Source organism: Papio anubis, chromosome 7 (assembly GCF_008728515.1).
Source record: "Papio anubis isolate 15944 chromosome 7, Panubis1.0, whole genome shotgun sequence".
NCBI classification, from domain to species: Eukaryota; Metazoa; Chordata; class Mammalia; order Primates; family Cercopithecidae; genus Papio; species Papio anubis.
In genome coordinates, this window is record NC_044982.1 from 158,060,233 (window position 1) to 158,078,825 (window position 18,593).

The 18,593-nt window shown below is 41.9% G+C and overlaps 1 protein-coding gene across 3 annotated transcripts in view; it reads right to left on the reverse strand.

Moving 5' to 3' along the window:
* The window catches only part of GABRG3 (gamma-aminobutyric acid type A receptor gamma3 subunit), a 556,557-nt gene that overhangs the window by 46,232 nt on the left and 491,732 nt on the right, over nucleotides 1–18,593 (reverse strand). For all 3 annotated transcript variants that reach the window (XM_021940357.1, XM_021940359.2, XM_021940358.2), the window contains one exon: nucleotides 4,894–5,031. In XM_021940357.1, the coding sequence (XP_021796049.1) occupies nucleotides 4,894–5,031 (138 nt within the window). The remainder of the gene's footprint in view (nucleotides 1–4,893; nucleotides 5,032–18,593) is intronic.

An 18,593-nucleotide genomic window follows, 5' to 3' on the forward strand; every position in this document is an offset into this window, starting at 1 on the left:
TTCACATTTGGAATTCCACTGTCTTCTGGTTGCCATGATTTCTGGTAAAAAGTCAGATACCTGTGTTATTTTTGGGTTTTCATCATTTGGCCACAGTGCACTTTTTGTATGAAAATCTGTAAAAAAAAAAAATTTTATTATCCTTCAAGCGGGGGCTCTTCATTCTCTTTTCCAGGCCAAAGATTGGGACTAATCACCTTAATACCGTCAGGGGCTGGGGTGGCTGAAGGCTGAGCTGTAGTTTGACAGGCTTTTGAGTCTCTTTTGCACTCACTGTACAGGTAACTCCGGGGGCTGTAGCTCCAGCGGCATGTTCACCGCGACCCCCTTCCCGGTGCATCCTCAGTGGTGCGCTTTCCTTATCTTGCCCTCCCTGACAGAGTCTGCTTTTCAGACCCCTTCTCCTTGTTTTCTTCACTTTCTTCTTTTCACAGTTTTGAAACTCAGAAAATGTCTGGAGTAGAGAGTCCACTTATCTTTCCTTCCTTTCTCTCTGAGATAATGGCTCATAGGTATTGTAACGATTGACTCACTGATGCACCAACCCAAGAGGATAACTTTCCATAGCCACCTTCTTTCCAGACTCGTAAAGTGGATTTTCATCGCATCATATGCAGGGTACACAGGATCACCATGTGTAATCACTGACCATGTTCACCGATCACCTGGCCGAGTGGTGCTCACCAGATGTATCCCCTGTGCATCTTCTTCCTTTGTCTCCTCCTGTGCTCTTTGGAAGAAAGTCACCAGGTGCAGCCCACAATTGAAGAGTGGGAGCTATGCCCTGCCTCCCTGAGAGAATAACATCTACATAAATCATGTGAAATTCTGCATGGGGGATTTGTCTGGGTTCTCCCATGTAGGTATGTATGTATTTATTCAATCATTTATTTGCATCAGTGTGGCCTCATGGATATTGATTTTTTTTCTTGGGTTATAATCCAATACTACTGTATTTATCTTGCTGCTCACATTTTTGGCTTTGACCATTGTAATATCTTTTAGTTGGCATCTGTTGATATAGCCCCATGATTTTGTGTGTAGGTGGGTGGGTGTGAGGTGAGTGGTTAGCATGTCTTAGTTTCTGGAACTGCAAGATTCTCTAGGCTCATCTTGTATATTCCTTGCTGCAGCCTCACAATCTGCCACTTTTCCAAGGAGCCCTGGTTCCTTTAACTGGAGAATGATATGAGAAGCCAAGATCTGGGCACTAAGGGTACTTATTGTTCCTGCAGTGTTGTTGCTCCTAGGACTTCTCAGCTGACACAGCAGGAAATATGTGTGTGTATATCAACTCATGCATGGATGCATATCCATATATATTGAGCTTCTTTTTAATTAACAACATTTATTGAAAACCAAAGCTGAACGTTTTACCATCAGCCTGTTTCTGATAATTCCAAGATATATACTTCCTTGAAATCGCTGCAGGTTATTCTTAGTGATGGTATGCCTACAGATATTTTAAATTATTAGAATAAAAAAAGTAAGAGGTTTACTTCTTATTGCAATTGGTAGATAGATATACATATATAGAAGAGATAACAAAAAGTTTCTGATTTGCTGGGCACAGTGGCTCACACCTGTAATCTTAGCACTTTGGGAGGCCCATAAGGGTGGACCACCTGAGGTCAGGAGTTCGAGACCAGCCTGGCCAACATGGTGAAACCTTGTCTCTACTAAAAATACAAAAAATTAGCCGGGCGTGGTGGCAGGAGCCTGTAATCCCAGCTACTTGAGAGGCTGAGGCAGGAGAATGGCGGGAACCCGGGAGGTGGTGGTCGCAGCGAGCCGAGATCATGCCATTGCACTCCAGCGTGGGTAGCAAGAGTGAAACTCCGTCTCAACAACAAAAAAAGAAAAAACAAGTCTCTGATTTTTATTCTGCACGGTAGCCTTTGGCTAGTGCAAAGGAAAGGTCAGCTGCAATTGGCCTTGGAGAATAGTTGAGGAAGGCACAAAGACTGCACAGAGACTGTTCAAGACCATCAGTAACCTAACAAAGCACACTGTTGTGCCAGTCAGAAGTCCAAGACACTTGGACTTACTAGGAAGTCCAAGTAAAACGGATGTGTCTGGGATAAAGAGAACATCTCATTTCCCAATGCAATTGAAATGCTACTCTTCATAGTGTGCTAAACTGTCTGGGTTACTGCCATGGGTTAAATTGTATTCACCCAAAGGTGTTAGAGTCCTAACCCACAGTACCGTGAACATGACCTTATTTGGAAATAGAGCCTCTGAAAATGGTTGAGGTCATGAAGGCAGGCCTAATCCAATATGACCGGTGTTTCTATAGAAAGAGGAAATGCAGACACAGAGATCGACACCTCCAGGGAGAAGACAATAGAACAGAATTCACTTCTTGCATTCGCTGCACATTAGAAGGACATGGAGAGAATACTACCTGCAAGCCACCGAGAGAGGCCTGGAGCCGATCCTTCCCTCACGGCTCTCGGAAGATGCCAGGCCTCCATCTTGATTCAGACTTCCAGCCTCCAGAGCTGACAGACATGTTTCTGTCGTTTGAGCCACAGTTGGTAGAACTGCGAAAGCAGCTCCAGGAAACGAATTCGGTGACTGATGTTTTTGAACAGTCTTTGTGCATTTTAAATAAACATATTTAATATATTACATTCAAGTCTCAGAATGTCATAAATCATATTTTTTGATATTCATGTTATCCCAACAGAGAAAAGTGGGTCCAGTCAAATAAACGCAGCTGTTTAGGGCTGTGCCCAAAGCATGGCGGGCCACAGTAGCCACAGTGAGAGGATGGTGGGAGGCAATAAGAGACACAGACCACCTCCCAGGGCCTGGACTTGGCAATGCACCTGCAGGCTTCACATCTCGTTCTCCCGATTCTGAGGTTTCCCAAAGTGTTTCCATTTCACAGATAAGTTCCCTAGTAGAATTATTTACATAAGCCTGAAAACTTGGCACAATCATGTCCATCCTTTTCAAACTTTACAACGACTTGTGAGAACCAAGTAGACAGTGTTGCAAATGCTTTCGTTTTCTTGGAAAAAAGGGATTATGTAAGTAAGTGTGTTATTGCTGTAGTCATAATTTTGAGTTAGGAGATTGAGAAACAAGGAATAACATTTGCCTATAACAAGGCATTTATCTGACAGGGATCCTTTCAAATGCCATCACAGCCCCATGGGTGATCCTCCACATTGTGAAAATGTCAATCACATTTAGCAAGCAATGGTGTTTCATGAATATTCATTAATCAGTGAACTGTTGACACCTGAATTGACGCTGGATATGGCCTGAAAACACGCAACAACACACCCCAGTTGCAGGCAGAGCGTGACTTCTCATGCTTGTGGGCTCCAGCTACCATGCGTCCGTCACGAGCGTATGAAATGGGAATTTTTTTTATTATCCAAAGGACATTTTCCTTACAAGTGTAATTATACAGAAGATCGAATATGGTTGTAAAACTTACTAAAAATATGACTTTAGAGATCGATTATAATTTCTTTAAGAGCCACAGTAACACCCAGCACAAGAATTGCTTAGACTGTTGCCTCAAATATGTTGTCTCCTTCTATTTGTCACTTTTCTGAGCTAGTATTTGCTTGCAATCAATTTCAAAATCCCCTGAGTTAGATGGGTTCAGCTTAACTTTGCATTTCCTTTTGTTTTGAGAACACCAGGAAAGGAGAAGCAGTGACCTTTGGGATGTAAATGCTAGAGCAGTCCTCCCTGCTGCTTGGTAACTCCCTTCAGGCAGCCTTAGACCCCAAAGGTCTGCTGGTGCATTGCAGCCTTTAAGACAGGGAATTACATGACCAAGGTAGGTGCCTCTTAATTGGCAGCAAGCATCCCAAAACATTTCCCTTTGCACTGCCTCTGCAGTTCATTTACATAAATTGTGGTGTTCCATTATTTAACATTGTCATTGTTTAACATTTAAACACAGATCCCATTTCTCACATTTTCCACCATGACACCCATAGAGAATCTTTTGTTTTTCTCCCTTAATCAGGTAACTTTTTCAGGACTTTTCTTGATGTGTCAATAACTCTCTATTTTACAGAGGTATCAAGAATTAAGACTGGGCTTTAAAGATATTTACCATTAATTCTCAAAACTGGCATCTTAATCTACTCACCAATAAAATAAATTATTAGATAATTTTAAGAGCCAACAAATTCTTCATACTAACAAATAATATCAGTAGAAAAGCTGATTCTACCCCCATCTGCACCCCACACCCTGCCAAAGGAAAATCAGTTGTGAAAAAATAGACCCTAGGAATAATGAAATACCCAAACCAGAAAACAACAACATAAGACATAAGACAAAAAGCAAAACAAAACACATTCACATATATTCATAGGCAGAAGTCTTTCTATTTAATTACAGGATTTTGAATATGCATGTAATAATCACTTCATAAAATCAAATTGGTAGGTAATTATTGCACTCCATCATTGAAAAAGAAACTCAAAGTTAAAGATAAAACTTAGAGTAAATAAAAAGAATTGAAACTCAAAGGACATGTCAAACCAGCTTCTTTTATGTGTGGATTCTCAATAATATCTGATTCTTCTTGTGCATGGAAATTTGCAGAATTCTCCCCATCAGTAAAATTGGTTTGTGTAAATATGGTCAGTAGTGAGTTAGGTTAAGTTTATAGCTAGGTTTATAGACATTATGCAAACACAGCCTGCATTCAAAAATATGAATTAATTCTAATCATCCCTCTCCCATACCAATTAAAACATTACAACACAGTTTCACTTTGAATCACTTGTTTTGTCTCCAGAATCACTAATGTATCATGGTTACCTGAAAGGCTGGGACATTAAGGATATGACTACATACGGCCTTAGGCCTCGCTGAATTTTGAGAGCTATGCCTCTTTCAGTAAATTCCTACCTGCAGACGTTGTCACGATTTCTGTGGTGTTTCTGAGGCCCATGAAGTCAAACTGATAAAGCCGCCATGATTTCTGGTCAGCCGCCTCCACTGAATTTTTTCTCCATCTATAAATCATTTCTTCTTTGGGATAGCCATCTAAAAATACAGAGCAAACATTAGCGCTTGAAGGTACACATTTATAAATCATTAAAGTGAAAATTATAATTCTGATCAATGAATAGGAGTTAAACTTTTAGGCCATATGTGCTCTCTCAACTTTCCTCCAAGACACAGAAACTCGAAAAATGAACGGCCAAATGCCACCTAATCCCACTGCAGATTTTCACGAACGGCCAGGCGCTCCACCACATAGGCCTGGCCACTGACAACACACAGGGGGTGGTTCATTTCTTTAACCTTGGAGAGCCGCAGCTGCCGTCGGCCTTCAAGGAGTGGAGGTGCTTGTCAATGGCTCCCAGACTCTGAGTCCTCGCCATGCAGATCTAACTACATGGCCCATGCCCATACACCTTCCACCCTTCCCCAGAATGTATTCCATCCAGATCTCAGGAAAGATTCGGAACTCAGTAAGGTAATCACTCCAGGATTCGATAGACCCTTTCTCCTTTCAGTCTCCAGCTTTGATAGGTGAATACTGACCTGCTTCAGGGACCCTTTCTCAGGTGGTTAATTACTCCAGGAAGGGTAAGCCTGGCGGCTTCTGCTGCCTGGGGCCCAGACTGGTGACTGCCTAGACCATGGCATCGGGCAGGGACTCTGTCCCGCCCTGTGGGCGCTGTCACCAGGGCTCCCTGGCTCCCTGAGCCAGAGCTGGATATTTGCCAGATGGCTGCTTTTCTGCCTGCATCTGTACTCCTGAATTCCCCACTTCTGAACCATGCTTGGGATAACACCATCCCCTCTCTGCTGGAGCTCTATGGCCTGGTGCACCTGCCCTCTTTTTCCTGCCTGATCTGCAGGCTCTGCCGCTGTGTCCGCCCCACAGGGTGTGCCCTACTCTCAAGAACAGGTCTAGGCCTTGTGTCATCGGCAACACGCGACAGCATTAGCGTTCTCCGCCTTCACTGATTCATACAGACAATGATGGCATGACTCTGGAAGAAACGTATGCACCATCTTGATGAGTTATCCTGAATACTAAAAGCCCTGCCTTCGTGCACACATATGTATGCAAACATATTAATAAAGTGGTTGAAGTGTGCTGATTAAACATTTAAATCAGTTTGCAAAATTCTTAAAGGCAATCTGCCTTCTTGAGTTTTTTCCCTCTTTGCCTGACGTTGCTGGCTTGGCTCCATCATTGAAAGACGAAAATAAAGCCCAGGCATGTCCCGCTTTCTGATTGTGGGTTGCCCGGTGAAATTATTGTCAACACAGCAGGGACACATGCTCTCCTCGCACTTGAAAATGCTAAGCTCAAGGGACCCAGAGTCAGTCTGAAGCATTTCTGTGAAGGAATCAAACACTGTACTTGGCCATTGGCCATGTCCTAATTGCTTTCTATCCCCATTAGGCTGTCATAATTACAAAAGGTGCTCTATGCTATAATTCTTCCTTTTTAACTTTGTTTTTAAATCACCTTTATTTGAGATATAATGCACATACACAAATTCACACATTCAATGTGCCCAAATCAGAAGGTTATCCCATATTCTCTGAATGGTGGAACCATCACCCTAATCTAATTTTAGAATATTTTCGTCACCAAAATGACCAAGTAGTGGTCACTCCCCTTTTCCCCTCTTTTCCTCCCCACACCCACTACCCATCTCACCTAGTCCTAGGCAGTCACTTATATCGTCTGTCACTACAGTTTGGTCTATTCTGGACATTTTATATAAATGGAATCATATGATATATGAGCTTCTGCAAATAGCTTATTTCACTTAGCATAATGTGTTCAAGGTTCACTCCTATCATAGCACATATCAGTACTTCATTCATTTTTTTTTTTCTCTTGAGACGGAGTCTCGCTCTGTTGCCCAGGCTGGAGTGCAGTGGCCGATCTCGGCTCACTGCAAGCTCCGCCTCCCGGGTTCACGCCATTCTCCTGCCTCAGCCTCCCAAGTAGCTGGGACTACAGGCACCCACCACCAAACTCAGCTAATTTTTTGTATTTTTAGCTGAGACGCGGTTTCACTGCGTTAGCCAGGATGGTCTCGATCTCCTGACCTTGTGATCCACCTGCCTCGGCCTCCCAAAGTGCTGGGATTATAGGCATGAGTCACTGCCCGTGGCCCTCCATTCTTATTTATTGCCAAATAATATTTCATTGTACAGATATACCATACTTTGTTTATCCATTAATCAGTTGGTAGACCTTTTGGCTGAGTCCATTTTTTCATGATTATGAATGTTGTTATGGGCATTTGTGCACAGGATTTTGTGTTAATACATGTTTTCAGTTCTCTTGGTTATACACCTAGGAGTGGAATTGTTGAGTCTGGGTAACTACATTTAACATGTTGAGGAACTGCCAGATTGTCTTCCAATGTGGCTGGAACTTAAAATCCTATAGCAATGTACCAGGGTTTCAATTTCTCCATATCCTCTGCAACACTTGTTAGTTTCTGTCTTTTCACTGATAACAACTGCAGCAGGTGTGACGTGGCATATCATCATTGTTTGGATTTGTATTTCTCCAATGACTGATAATACTGAGCATATTCTCATGCTTTTATTGGCCATATGTATGTTTTCTTTGGTGAGATGTTTGTTCAGATCTTTCGCTGGCTTGTTAATTGGGTGGTTTTTATATTGTTGAGTTTTAAGAGTTATTTGTATATTTTGGGTACAAGTCCTTTATCAGATATATATTTTAAAATATTTTCTCCCTTTCTGTGGTTCATCTTTTCTTTTGCAGCGACTGGAATTTTTTAATTGTAGTAACATATACATAATGTAAAGTGTATCATTTGAATCATTTTTGAGGACACAATTTGGTGGCATAAAGTACATTCACAATGGTGTGCAACCACCACCAGCATCTGTCTTCAGAATTCCTTTCTTTTCTTTTTCTTTTTTTCTTTCTTTTTTTTGAGATGGAGTCTTGCTCTGTCACCCAGGCTGGAGTGCAGTGGCACAATCTCAGCTCACTGCAACCTCCGCCTCCCAGGTTCATGCCATTCTCCTGCCTCAGCCTCCCGAGTAGCTGGGACTACAGGCACCCACCACCATGCCTGGCTGTTTTTTTTTTGGTAGTTTTAGTAGAGACGGGGTTTCACCATGTTAGCCGTGATGGTCTTGATCTCCTGACCTCGTGATCCGCCCACCTTGGCCTTCCAAAGTGCTGGGATTACAGGTGTGAGCCACTGTGCCTGGCTTCGTTTTCTTTTTAATAGAATTTATTTTTGAGTGTACTTCCAGGATCACAGCAAAACTGAGTGGAAAGTTCAGAGATTTCCTGTATACCCCCTGCCCCACACATGCACAGCCTCCCTCATTATCAATATCCTGCTGCAGAATGGTACATTGGTTACAATTGATTAATTATGTCATTATTACTAAGAGTTCATAGTTTACCTTAGGGTTCACTTTTGGTGTTGTATGTTCTATGGGTTTGGACAAATGTATAAAGACCTGTATCCACAACTACGGTATTGTACAGAGTATCTTTCCTGCCCTACAAATCCCCTGTGCTCCACCTATTCATCCCTCCCTGCCATCCTTCCCCTTAGCAACTACTGATCCTTTTACTGTCTCCACGGTTTTTCTTTTCTAGAGTGTCTTAAGGTTGGACTCATATAGTATGTAGCTATTTCAGGTTTGCTTATTAGTAATGTGCATTTAAGTTTTTCCCTGTCTTCCTGGCTTAATAGCTCATTTCATTTGCTGAATAATATTCCATTATCTAGATGTATCACATTTTATTTATCAATTCACCTACTGAAAGCCATCTTGGTTGCTTCTAAGTTTGGGCATTTATGAATAAAGCTTTGCTACAAACATACAGGTGCAAGTTTTTGTGTGGATGTGACTTGTCTTTTGATTTTTCCTTCTTTGTTTTTGAGGATAATTTTGCTAGGACTATAATTATTTGTTGACAGTCATTTCTTTCAACACTCTGAAGGTGTGATCAAATATTCTTAATGGCTTCCATGATTTCTCATTAGAAATCTGCTGCTAATCATATTGTGATTCACCTGTAAGTAAATATTGCTTTTCTCTTGCTGTTTTCAAAATGTTCTCTTTAACATTGTTAGTTTCACTATGATGTGTATAGATGTCAATCTCATTAAGTTCGTTGGGGTTTGTTGACATTCTTAGATGTATAAATGAATTGTTTTTGTCAAATTTTTGGCCACTATTTTTTCAAGTAATTTTGTCCCTGTTTCTCTTCTCTTCTCCTCTGAGATTCCCATTATGTGTTTGTTGGTATTCTTCATGATGTATCACGAGTATATTCATTTCTCTGTATTTTTCTTCATTCATTTTTCATTTTATTCCACTCACTTGATAATCTCCATTGGTTTATCTTCAAGTTTGCTGATCCTTTCTTCTTTATACTCAGATCTGTTATTATGCCGACCCAGTGATTATTTTTATTGCAGTAATTGTACTTTTCAACTCTAGCATTTCTACTGGGTTCTTTTTCAACAATTTCTACATTTTCACTGATATTGTCTATTTGGTGATATCTAGTTATCATACTTTCCTTTGATTTTTTTAGGCATGATTTCCTTAAGTTCTTTACACATATTTTTTAAAGTATTTGTCTGACACATCCAATATCTAGAATTCTTCAATGATAATTTCTATTAATAGCTTTTTCCTTTGTGTGTGTCATGCTTTTCTGTTCTTTTAAGGTTTTGTGATTTTTTTGTTGCTTTTAGACAACATATTGGAACAACTCTGATATCACATACCTTCCTCCACTCCAGAGTTTGTTGTTGTCCCTGTTTCTGTTGTTTCTCTTCTTGCCACTTATTTGCTAAGTGAATCTCCTGGACTAATTTTATAGATTATGTATTTGCTGTCGTAGCCACTGAGTTTTTTGCTGGTTTTTTGTGGTTGTTGTTGTTGTTGCTTTTATATTCTTATTTTAATCTTTGAGCCTGGTCTTCTTTGGTTCACGTTGGTTCATTGTAATGTAGTGGTCATCCAATAATCAGCCACAATGTTTCCTTGATTTCCTTGCCTCTACTTCTTCCTACCTTTGCCATCATCACTGTCATCATCACTATACTCACCACCACCACATCACTATTAACATTATCACCACCACCACCATCACCATCACAATCATCAGTACCATCATCACCATCACCATCATAATCGTCATTACCATCATCGCCATCACCACCACCATTACTATCACCATCATTGTCACCACCACAATCATCAATACCATCATCACCATCACCACTACCATTATTACTATCACCATCATCACCATCACCACCAACATGATTACTATCACCAACATCATCACCATCACCATCACAATCATTACCATCATCACCATCACCACTGTTACTATCATCATCATCACTATCACCATCATCATGACTACCATCATCAACAATATCATCACCATCACCACTACTATCATCACCATCATCATCACGGTCATCATGATCATATCACTGTCCATACAACTGTAACTATAGTCTACGAACTGTTCCAAGGGCTTTCTATATAGTAAATCTCACAACAATTCTAATGACATACACATTACTGTCCCTACTTTACAGATAAGAAAGCTGAGGCACTGAGACACTAAACAATGTACATAATGAAGAGGCAGAGTATAAGGTTAGGATGCATGACTCTAGTGTCCATCCCTTCACCCTCTGCACAACACTGGTCTCCATCTATTCTTCTGATTGTCATGTTCCCCAAATTCAAGTTCCTCAACTTAGATTTTTTTTGAGACGGAGTCTCACTGTGTAGCCCAGGCTGGAGTGCAGTGGCACGATCTCAGCTCACTGCAACCTCTGCCTTCCAGGTTCAAGTGATTCTCCTGCCTCAGCCTCCTGAGTAGCTGGGATTACAGATGCCTGCCACCATGCCTGGCTAATGTTTGTATTTTTAGTAGAGACAGGGTTTCACCATGTTGGTCAGGCTGGTCTTGAACTCCTGACCTCATGATCCACTTGCCTCAGCCTCCCAAAGTGCTGGGATTACAGGCGTGAACCACTGTGCCCAGCCAGCCACCCTTTTTATAAATCCACTTTTCTCAAGAGTAGAGAAGTGATCATTTCCAAACTGTTTATTGTCTTGACCTTTATGGAAATACAGGTAATGCTTCAAAACAACATTAAGAATCATCAATCATTTAAAAAACAGTCTGTCTTCCATAGTTTTCTCCAAGACTTAATAGAAACACTTTTGTTCTTTGCAGGGCTTTTTATAAAACACTTCCTACTCTTGAGAAGGCTTCCGGATCCCCAAATTAAGGTTGTGAATGCTTTTGATCAGAGATTGACATGCCACTAAGCTAATGAAGCTGGGACCACACAGCCCTTGCTTGCAAGGGTCCTTCCAAAGCACTGGAGGGACACAGCAGCTTTTTTGTGGATAATTTTGAATCATTAGAAAAGACCTCCTGTCCCATTTGTTTCCTCTCTTGGTATTTTTTGTTGGATGTTCAACATACTGAATTTTAACATTCTTATATTAAATTCATCATTAATTTCTATATTTATGTTTGTAAAGTAATACTTCCCTGAAACATGCTCAGATAGTTTTATATTTCATTTGTTAGTCATTCTGAAATTATTTTTGTCTGGCCCTTTCTACTGACTGCCAGTTGTGTATTTTTGTGATATTAACAAATACTACTTGTCACCAAATGTTTAAAGAAGAAAATGCCTGTGGTTAGGAAAATGCAGTCTTCATATCAGCAGAAGTAATTCCTAATCTGCTCCATCTGTCTGTCTGACCTCATGTGGTGGCGGTGTGGCTGCAGTCAGCCCTCAGGGCATGACCGTGATGGCTGGACCTGTTCAGGCCCATTCCCTGGCTCCTGGGATGGAGAAGTCCCTCTTCAGGGCCTCTGTGTAAAGCCTATGAAACAAGGCATTTCCTGATTTTTGAACCTGGAAACCAATATTAAGAAAACTTTCAGACAGACAAGACAGAGTTTAACCCTTACATATACTTTGTGTTAACTTCATGGTTGCCTTGTGTTTTCATGAAAGTGAAGGGATACTGTTTTTAACTATCAGTTCTTTCACACACATCATGAGATACAGCCTAATATACAAATTATCAGTTTGAGTGTAACATTCACTACAGCATCCCAGAGAAATCACAATTCTAGTCATAATCATAGATTCTTTTGGAAACCTGATAAATTTCATTTATTACCTGACTTATCAACCTATGATAAAAATATGAAAGCCATTTCTTTTTTCTTAAATAACAATAAAATATGCAAAGTTAGGCATTTGAAAAAAGAAAACTAAAAACTGATTAGCCAGCTTATTAAATTTAATACTTCATAGATTAAGTAAAAATATCAATGATTTTTGGACCAGACATTTATAATTTCAGTGGCTGGTCAAATCTGTCACAAAAGTAAACATTTCTAACTATCTTCTAACACAGTCAGCCTTAGTCAACATACTACTGCACAATTACATAGCATTTTCCCCTGTAAAAAACTGCACTTTACAAGTTCTACTTCTCGATGACAGGTGTATTTCTCCCCTTTTCCATAGTTTCAAATTTCCTTGCAAATCAACTTGGGTTCTATAGAAGAAACATATAAGGGCTGCAAAAAGAGGGCAAGTATGAGAAAGCACCAGGCCAATGGGTATGCAGGGAATTCTACCAAACCTTTAACATTCAGATGCTATTAGTGCCATTTCAGCCCAGAGAGTAGGAAATGCAAGAAAAATATCTAATTATATTTTTATATAGTGAGTATTACAACGATATACAACCTAATAATGAATGCACAAGAAAAGCATTCTTGACAACGTGCTAGCAGCCCTCGCTCCCGGCGCCCCCTCGGCCTGGGCACCCATTCTGGCCGTGCTTGAGGAGCCCTGCAGCCTACCACGGCACTGTGGGAGCCCCTCTCTGGGCCGGAGCCGCCTCCCTCTGCTCCCTGGGAGGTGTGGAGGGAGAGGCACGGGCGGGAACTGGGGCTGCGGGCAGGGGCACTCACAGGCCAGCGCCAGTTCCGGCGGGCACGGTGCGGGCTTGGAGGGCCCTGCACACGGAGCGGCCAGCGAGCGCTGCTGGCCCAGGGCAGTGAGGGGCTTAGCACCCGGGCCAGCAGCTGCAGAGGGTGCTGGCTGGCTGGCACTGCACTCGAGTTCTGGCCTGGCCTTATGCCTCCCTGCAGGGCAGGGCTCAGGACCTCCAGCCCCTCATGCCCAAGCCCTCCCTCCGCCAGTGGGCTCCAGGAGGCCCAACCCCCCGACGGGTGCCGCCCCTGCTCCATGAGGCCGGGTCCTATTGGCCGCCCAATGGCTGAGGAGTGCAGGCGCAACTCTAGACTGGCGGGAGCTCCGCCTGCAGCCCAGGTGCTGGATCCACTAGATGAAACCAGCTGGGCTCATGAGTCTGGTGGAGACTTGGGGAACTTTTATGTCTAGCTAAGGGATCATAAATGCACCAATTAGCACTCTGTGTCTAGCTCAGGCATTGTAAATGCACCAATCAGCACTCTGTCAAAACTGACCAATCAGCTCTCTTTAAAATGGACCAATGAGCTCTCTGTAAAATGAACCAATCAGTAGGATGTGGGTGGGGCCAGATAAGGGAATAAAGTCAGGCTGCCCAAGCCAGCAGTGGCAACCTAGTGGGGTCCCCTTCCACACTTGTGGAGGCTTTATTCTTTTGCTTTTTGCAGTAAATCTTGTTGCTGTTCACTCTTTGGGTCCATACTGCTTTTAAGAGCTGTAACACTCTCCTGGAAGGTCTGTAGTTTTATTCCTGAAGCCAGTGAGACCACGTACCTGCCAGAAAGAAACAGCTCCAGACACATGTCAAGCTCTGAAGGAACAAACTCCAGACACACGATTTTTAAGAACTGTAACACTCACTGCGAGGGTCGCGGCTTCATTCTTGAAGTCCGCGAGACCAAGAACCCACCAATTCTGGACACTGATTTCATTCCCAACTAATCAGCGGCACCCATTCCCTAGCTCCCACCCCTCAAACTATCTTTAAAAACCCTGGCCTCTTAAATTTTGGGAGAGGCTGACCTAAGTAATAATAAAACTCTGGTCTCTTGTTCAGCTGGCTCTGTGTGGATTAAAATTAAACTCTGACTCTAATGCAATTTCTCTGTCTTGATAAATCGACTGTATGTGGGATGCAGACAAGATGAACCCATTGGGCAGTTACAATTCCAAATGGATCAGGGATCTAGGTATTAAAAAAGAAAAAACCAGCCATATACTAGGATTGGAGAAATGTGAATAAATTCCTTTATAGCTTTGGCTTTGGAAAAACTTTTCTAGCAATGACTCAAAAATCTAGAGGCAATTAAAAACTATACTAACAAAATTGTCTACATGAAAAAAATGATTTTAAAAAAGCATGGAAAAAAAGTACCGTACAAGAAAAGTAAAAATGGCAAATAACAATTTGGGGAAAACAGAATTAATATGTCACAGGAAAAGGACTAATTATGCTAATAAAGGATGATTTATAGACACAAGAAAAATAAGACCCAAAATCCAATAGGATGAAAAGGTAAAAATGGTGAATAATCAGTTAACAAAGGAAGACATAAAAATGGCCCATAAGCCAATTAAAAAAAAGATACCCTCACACCTGTAATCCTAGCACTTTGGGAGGCTGAGGCGAATGGATTGCCTGAGCTCAGGAGTTCGAGACCAGCATGGGTAACACGATGAAACCCCATCTCTACTAAAATACGAGAAAAAATTAGCTGGGCTTGGCGGCGTGTGCCTGTAATCCCAGTTACTTGGGAGGCTGAGGCAGGAGAATGGCTTGAACCCAGGAGGCGGAGGTTGCAGTGAGCCGAGATTGCGCCACTGCACTCCAGCCCGGGTGAAAAAGTGAGATGCTGTGAAAAAAAAGGAAAAAGAATAAAAGACACCCGAATTCACTCCTAATAAGAGAAATGCAAGGTACTGGGCACCAACAAATCACACTCAAGTTTGATAAAGGGAAAGAATTAAGCATTTTCCCTGTCTTTCCTGTATATACTGAATTTCAGGCTAAATAAGTAGTGATGGGCAAGTTTTTTCAACAGACAAGCCACTAACAAATGCAGGAGGAATGATGTAATAAAAATATGCCACTTCACAGCCTCCAATGAATCTGGGAGCACCAGAGGCCAAGGCTGTTACCCACTGAAGAGTCTGTCTTACATCGCCAAGGCAGCAGGACCAGACATTATGTCCTTTCCATTGTAAGGCAAATAATTATACAGGGATGCCTATGATGTTCTTATCCAAAGAGTTCAACTTGAAGCTAAGCAAAGTTCTAGAATTAACTACTGGTTTACAGAAAATATGGGGCATAAACACCTTACATGACACCATGAGAATATAGTCAGCCAAACCTAGGATGTGTGAGATTTGATGGGCAAAATGGCCTATTTTCTGCCCAAATGAATAGAAGTAATTTTTATTGATTAAAAAAGACTTGAGGCCAGGTGCGGTGGCTCATGCCTGTAATCCCAGCACTTTGGGAGGCCAAGGCAGGCAGATCACCTGAGGTCAGGAGTTCAACACCAGCCTGAACAACATGGTGAAACCCCGTCTCTACTAAAAATACAAAAATTAGTCCGGTGTGGTGGTGGGCACCTGTAATCCCAGATACTTGGGAGGCTGAGGCAGGAGAATCGCTTGAACCTAAGAGGCAGCGGTTGCAGAGAGCTGAGATAGTGCCACTGCACTCTAGCCTGTGCAACAGAGCAAGACTCTGTCTCTAAAAAAATAAGATAAAAAAGAAGAGAGACTTGAGAGAACTATTAGCAGGATGTCATGTGTAGATCTTGACTGATACTGCTTCAAACAAGCCAACTATAAAAAAGACAACTGCAGAAATGGCACGGGGGCTGAGTGTTCTATGATAGTACGGAACCCATACTAACTTTGTATAATAATGACATTGGATTAACAGAGGCATGTCTGTTAGATGTAGCTAATGAAGCACAGCAGTCCCCTGCAGTAGCGTCCACGGGGCCTATGTTCTAATAGCCTCAGTGGATACTGGAAACCGTGGATAGTGCTGAATCTACTGCCGTTGGTTGGAAGGTGTTTCTATTTATATCTTCTGCCTACACATTTAAAGCCTTATTCATCTCAACTAAGAAATTATCATGCATTATGGCTGTAACTTTTGCAGTTTGAGGTGCAAGAGCAATACTATCACAAATTTCTTTTTCATTGTTCACAATTTCATGAATAGAAGATTCTTTCTCACTGTAGATATTAACAACCATAGCATATGACTTTTTTCTTTTCTCATTAAGCTGATAACTTTCATTTTTTCTCTTAAAGGAAGCACTTCATGGTTTCTCTTTGACATATCCAAATTGCCAGCATCACTACTCTTGAACTTTGGGGTCATTAAATCAAATAAAAATTGTACTTGAACACAAGCACTGTGATACTGAGACATAATAGTACAGTGAGGAATAATACGGTGTGGTCACAGGAGAATAGAAAATCCCAGCAGTAGTTTCACATCATGAGCAAAAGGAAACGTGCAATAGCTGCAGATGCTATGAGCTGATAAGACCCTGAAATACCAGGAGGTGGACCAAGCTGGCTAAGACCAACTGGAGTCAACATGGCCCTGAATTTGACGTAGGTTTCCCCTAGGGCCTCATTATCAACTCATTAACACAGTAAACCACACATCCACCAACCCCATGACAGTTCCAGGAACACCCACATTTGGTGTAAAAATGGGTGGTACCACAGTTCTGGGAAGTCTCCACCTTTTTCGAGGAATATTCCACCACTTGGTTAAAGAAACTCATAAAGATAAAAGCTGCAAATCCCATGGCATGACTCTCTCTTGAGCATGCCACACTCCCCTTTCTGGAGTGTGTACTTTTCACCTTGTGATAAATCTCTGTACTTTCACTGTATTCTGACTCGTCTTTGAATTCCTTCGCACAACGGTGTCAAGAGACCGGACACCAGCAAGGGTGGAGGTCCCACAGGCGTATGGGGTATACCGGCCCACTGGTATCAATACTGTGACCATTGATTTGATAACTGAATTGAAGTGACTAATGGGTGGGCAGTGTGTACACTGTGGATACCTTGGAGAAAGGGACGATTAGCATCCTGGATAGGATGGAGCTGGACGGTAAGAGACTTCATCACACTACTCAATGTAGTGCCCAATGTAAAACTTATGAATTGTTTATTTCTGGAATTTTCCTTTAGCATCTTTGGACCCAGGTTGACTGAAGGTAAGTGAAACTGCAGAAAGCAAAACCTGGATTAGGGGAGACTACCACATTTCTAGGAAAATCCATACAATGTACCATTTCCTTTGAAGTATTCTTTAACACATATGAGAGGAGATACATACAGCCAAAACAGAAGAAAGCTGATGCTAAATAACTGGCACATGAGGTTTCATTGCACTCTTTTATCCATGAAAAATAGAACTAAAGGCTATATTTAGCCAATGAAATAGTTGTTTTGATGCTCAAGAAGTTTATCAACATAAAACAACATAGGTAGGCCCCAAACATCAGTACTTGCCATCTTAGGCCCTGAATTCACTCTGTCCTGTACTCACATGTTGTAAGACTATGATTCCATTAGTAATTCAAGCCCTTTCCAGATCTCAGGCCCCCTATCTGTGAACTGTAGAGAATGTGGACGGGATTCCCACTTCCTAATAGTGCAGTGGTGCTGAAGATGGCACGTAACTATATGCTATGGTCTCAACATCTGTGTCCCCCCAACAAATTCATCTGTTGAAGTCCTAATCCTCAATGGGATGGTATTTGAAGGTGGGGCCTTTGGGAGGTTAATGAGGTCATGAGAATGACCAAATGGGATTAGTGCCCTTATAATAAGAGATATGAAAGAGATGATGTTTCTCCCTCCATGTGAGGACCCAGCCAGGGTGCACAACTGCAGGCCAGGAAGAGGGCCCTCACCAGACAGTGGGTCTGCTGACACCCAGATGATGGTACTTACCAGCCTCCAGAACTGTAAGACATGCATATTGGTGGTTTAAGCCACCCAGTCTTTGGTTTTTGTTCTAACAGCCCTGGATGACTACGATGCTATATAAAATGCACAGCAGTGTTCCAGGCCAGTCATTGCTGAGCTGATGTTAACTGTAGTGTTTATTGAGCTTCCAAAAAATATAAAAATTACATCCCTTACTCAAAATACCATCTAAAAAGTTCTTTTTTCACTGGGCTCTCTGGAAAGCTCTCCCTCTACGGGTCTCTAGCCCTTGGCTGCTAAAGAGGGTGGTGGGGAGGCTTGGAGAGCATCAGTTACCCCACTGTCACCATGCTTACCCTTGGGGTCCCCTCCTGTTCTCTGCCACTTCCCTCCTCTTTCTGTGCTTTCAACTAGGATACAACGGTTTAAGAGGAGCAGCAGCCTCAGAGAAAAATTACACTGTGCACAGCCTTTTGTCTAGAGAAGAGTGATATTTGTTTTGAATGATCAGTGTTAAGTGGTAGCTTCCCGGTCTGATGCTTTTGACCTACTTTGAGAAATGTTTAGAAGGAAAAAAAGACAAGCATTGATTTAAAAGATGCAATATGAAGCTGTTTC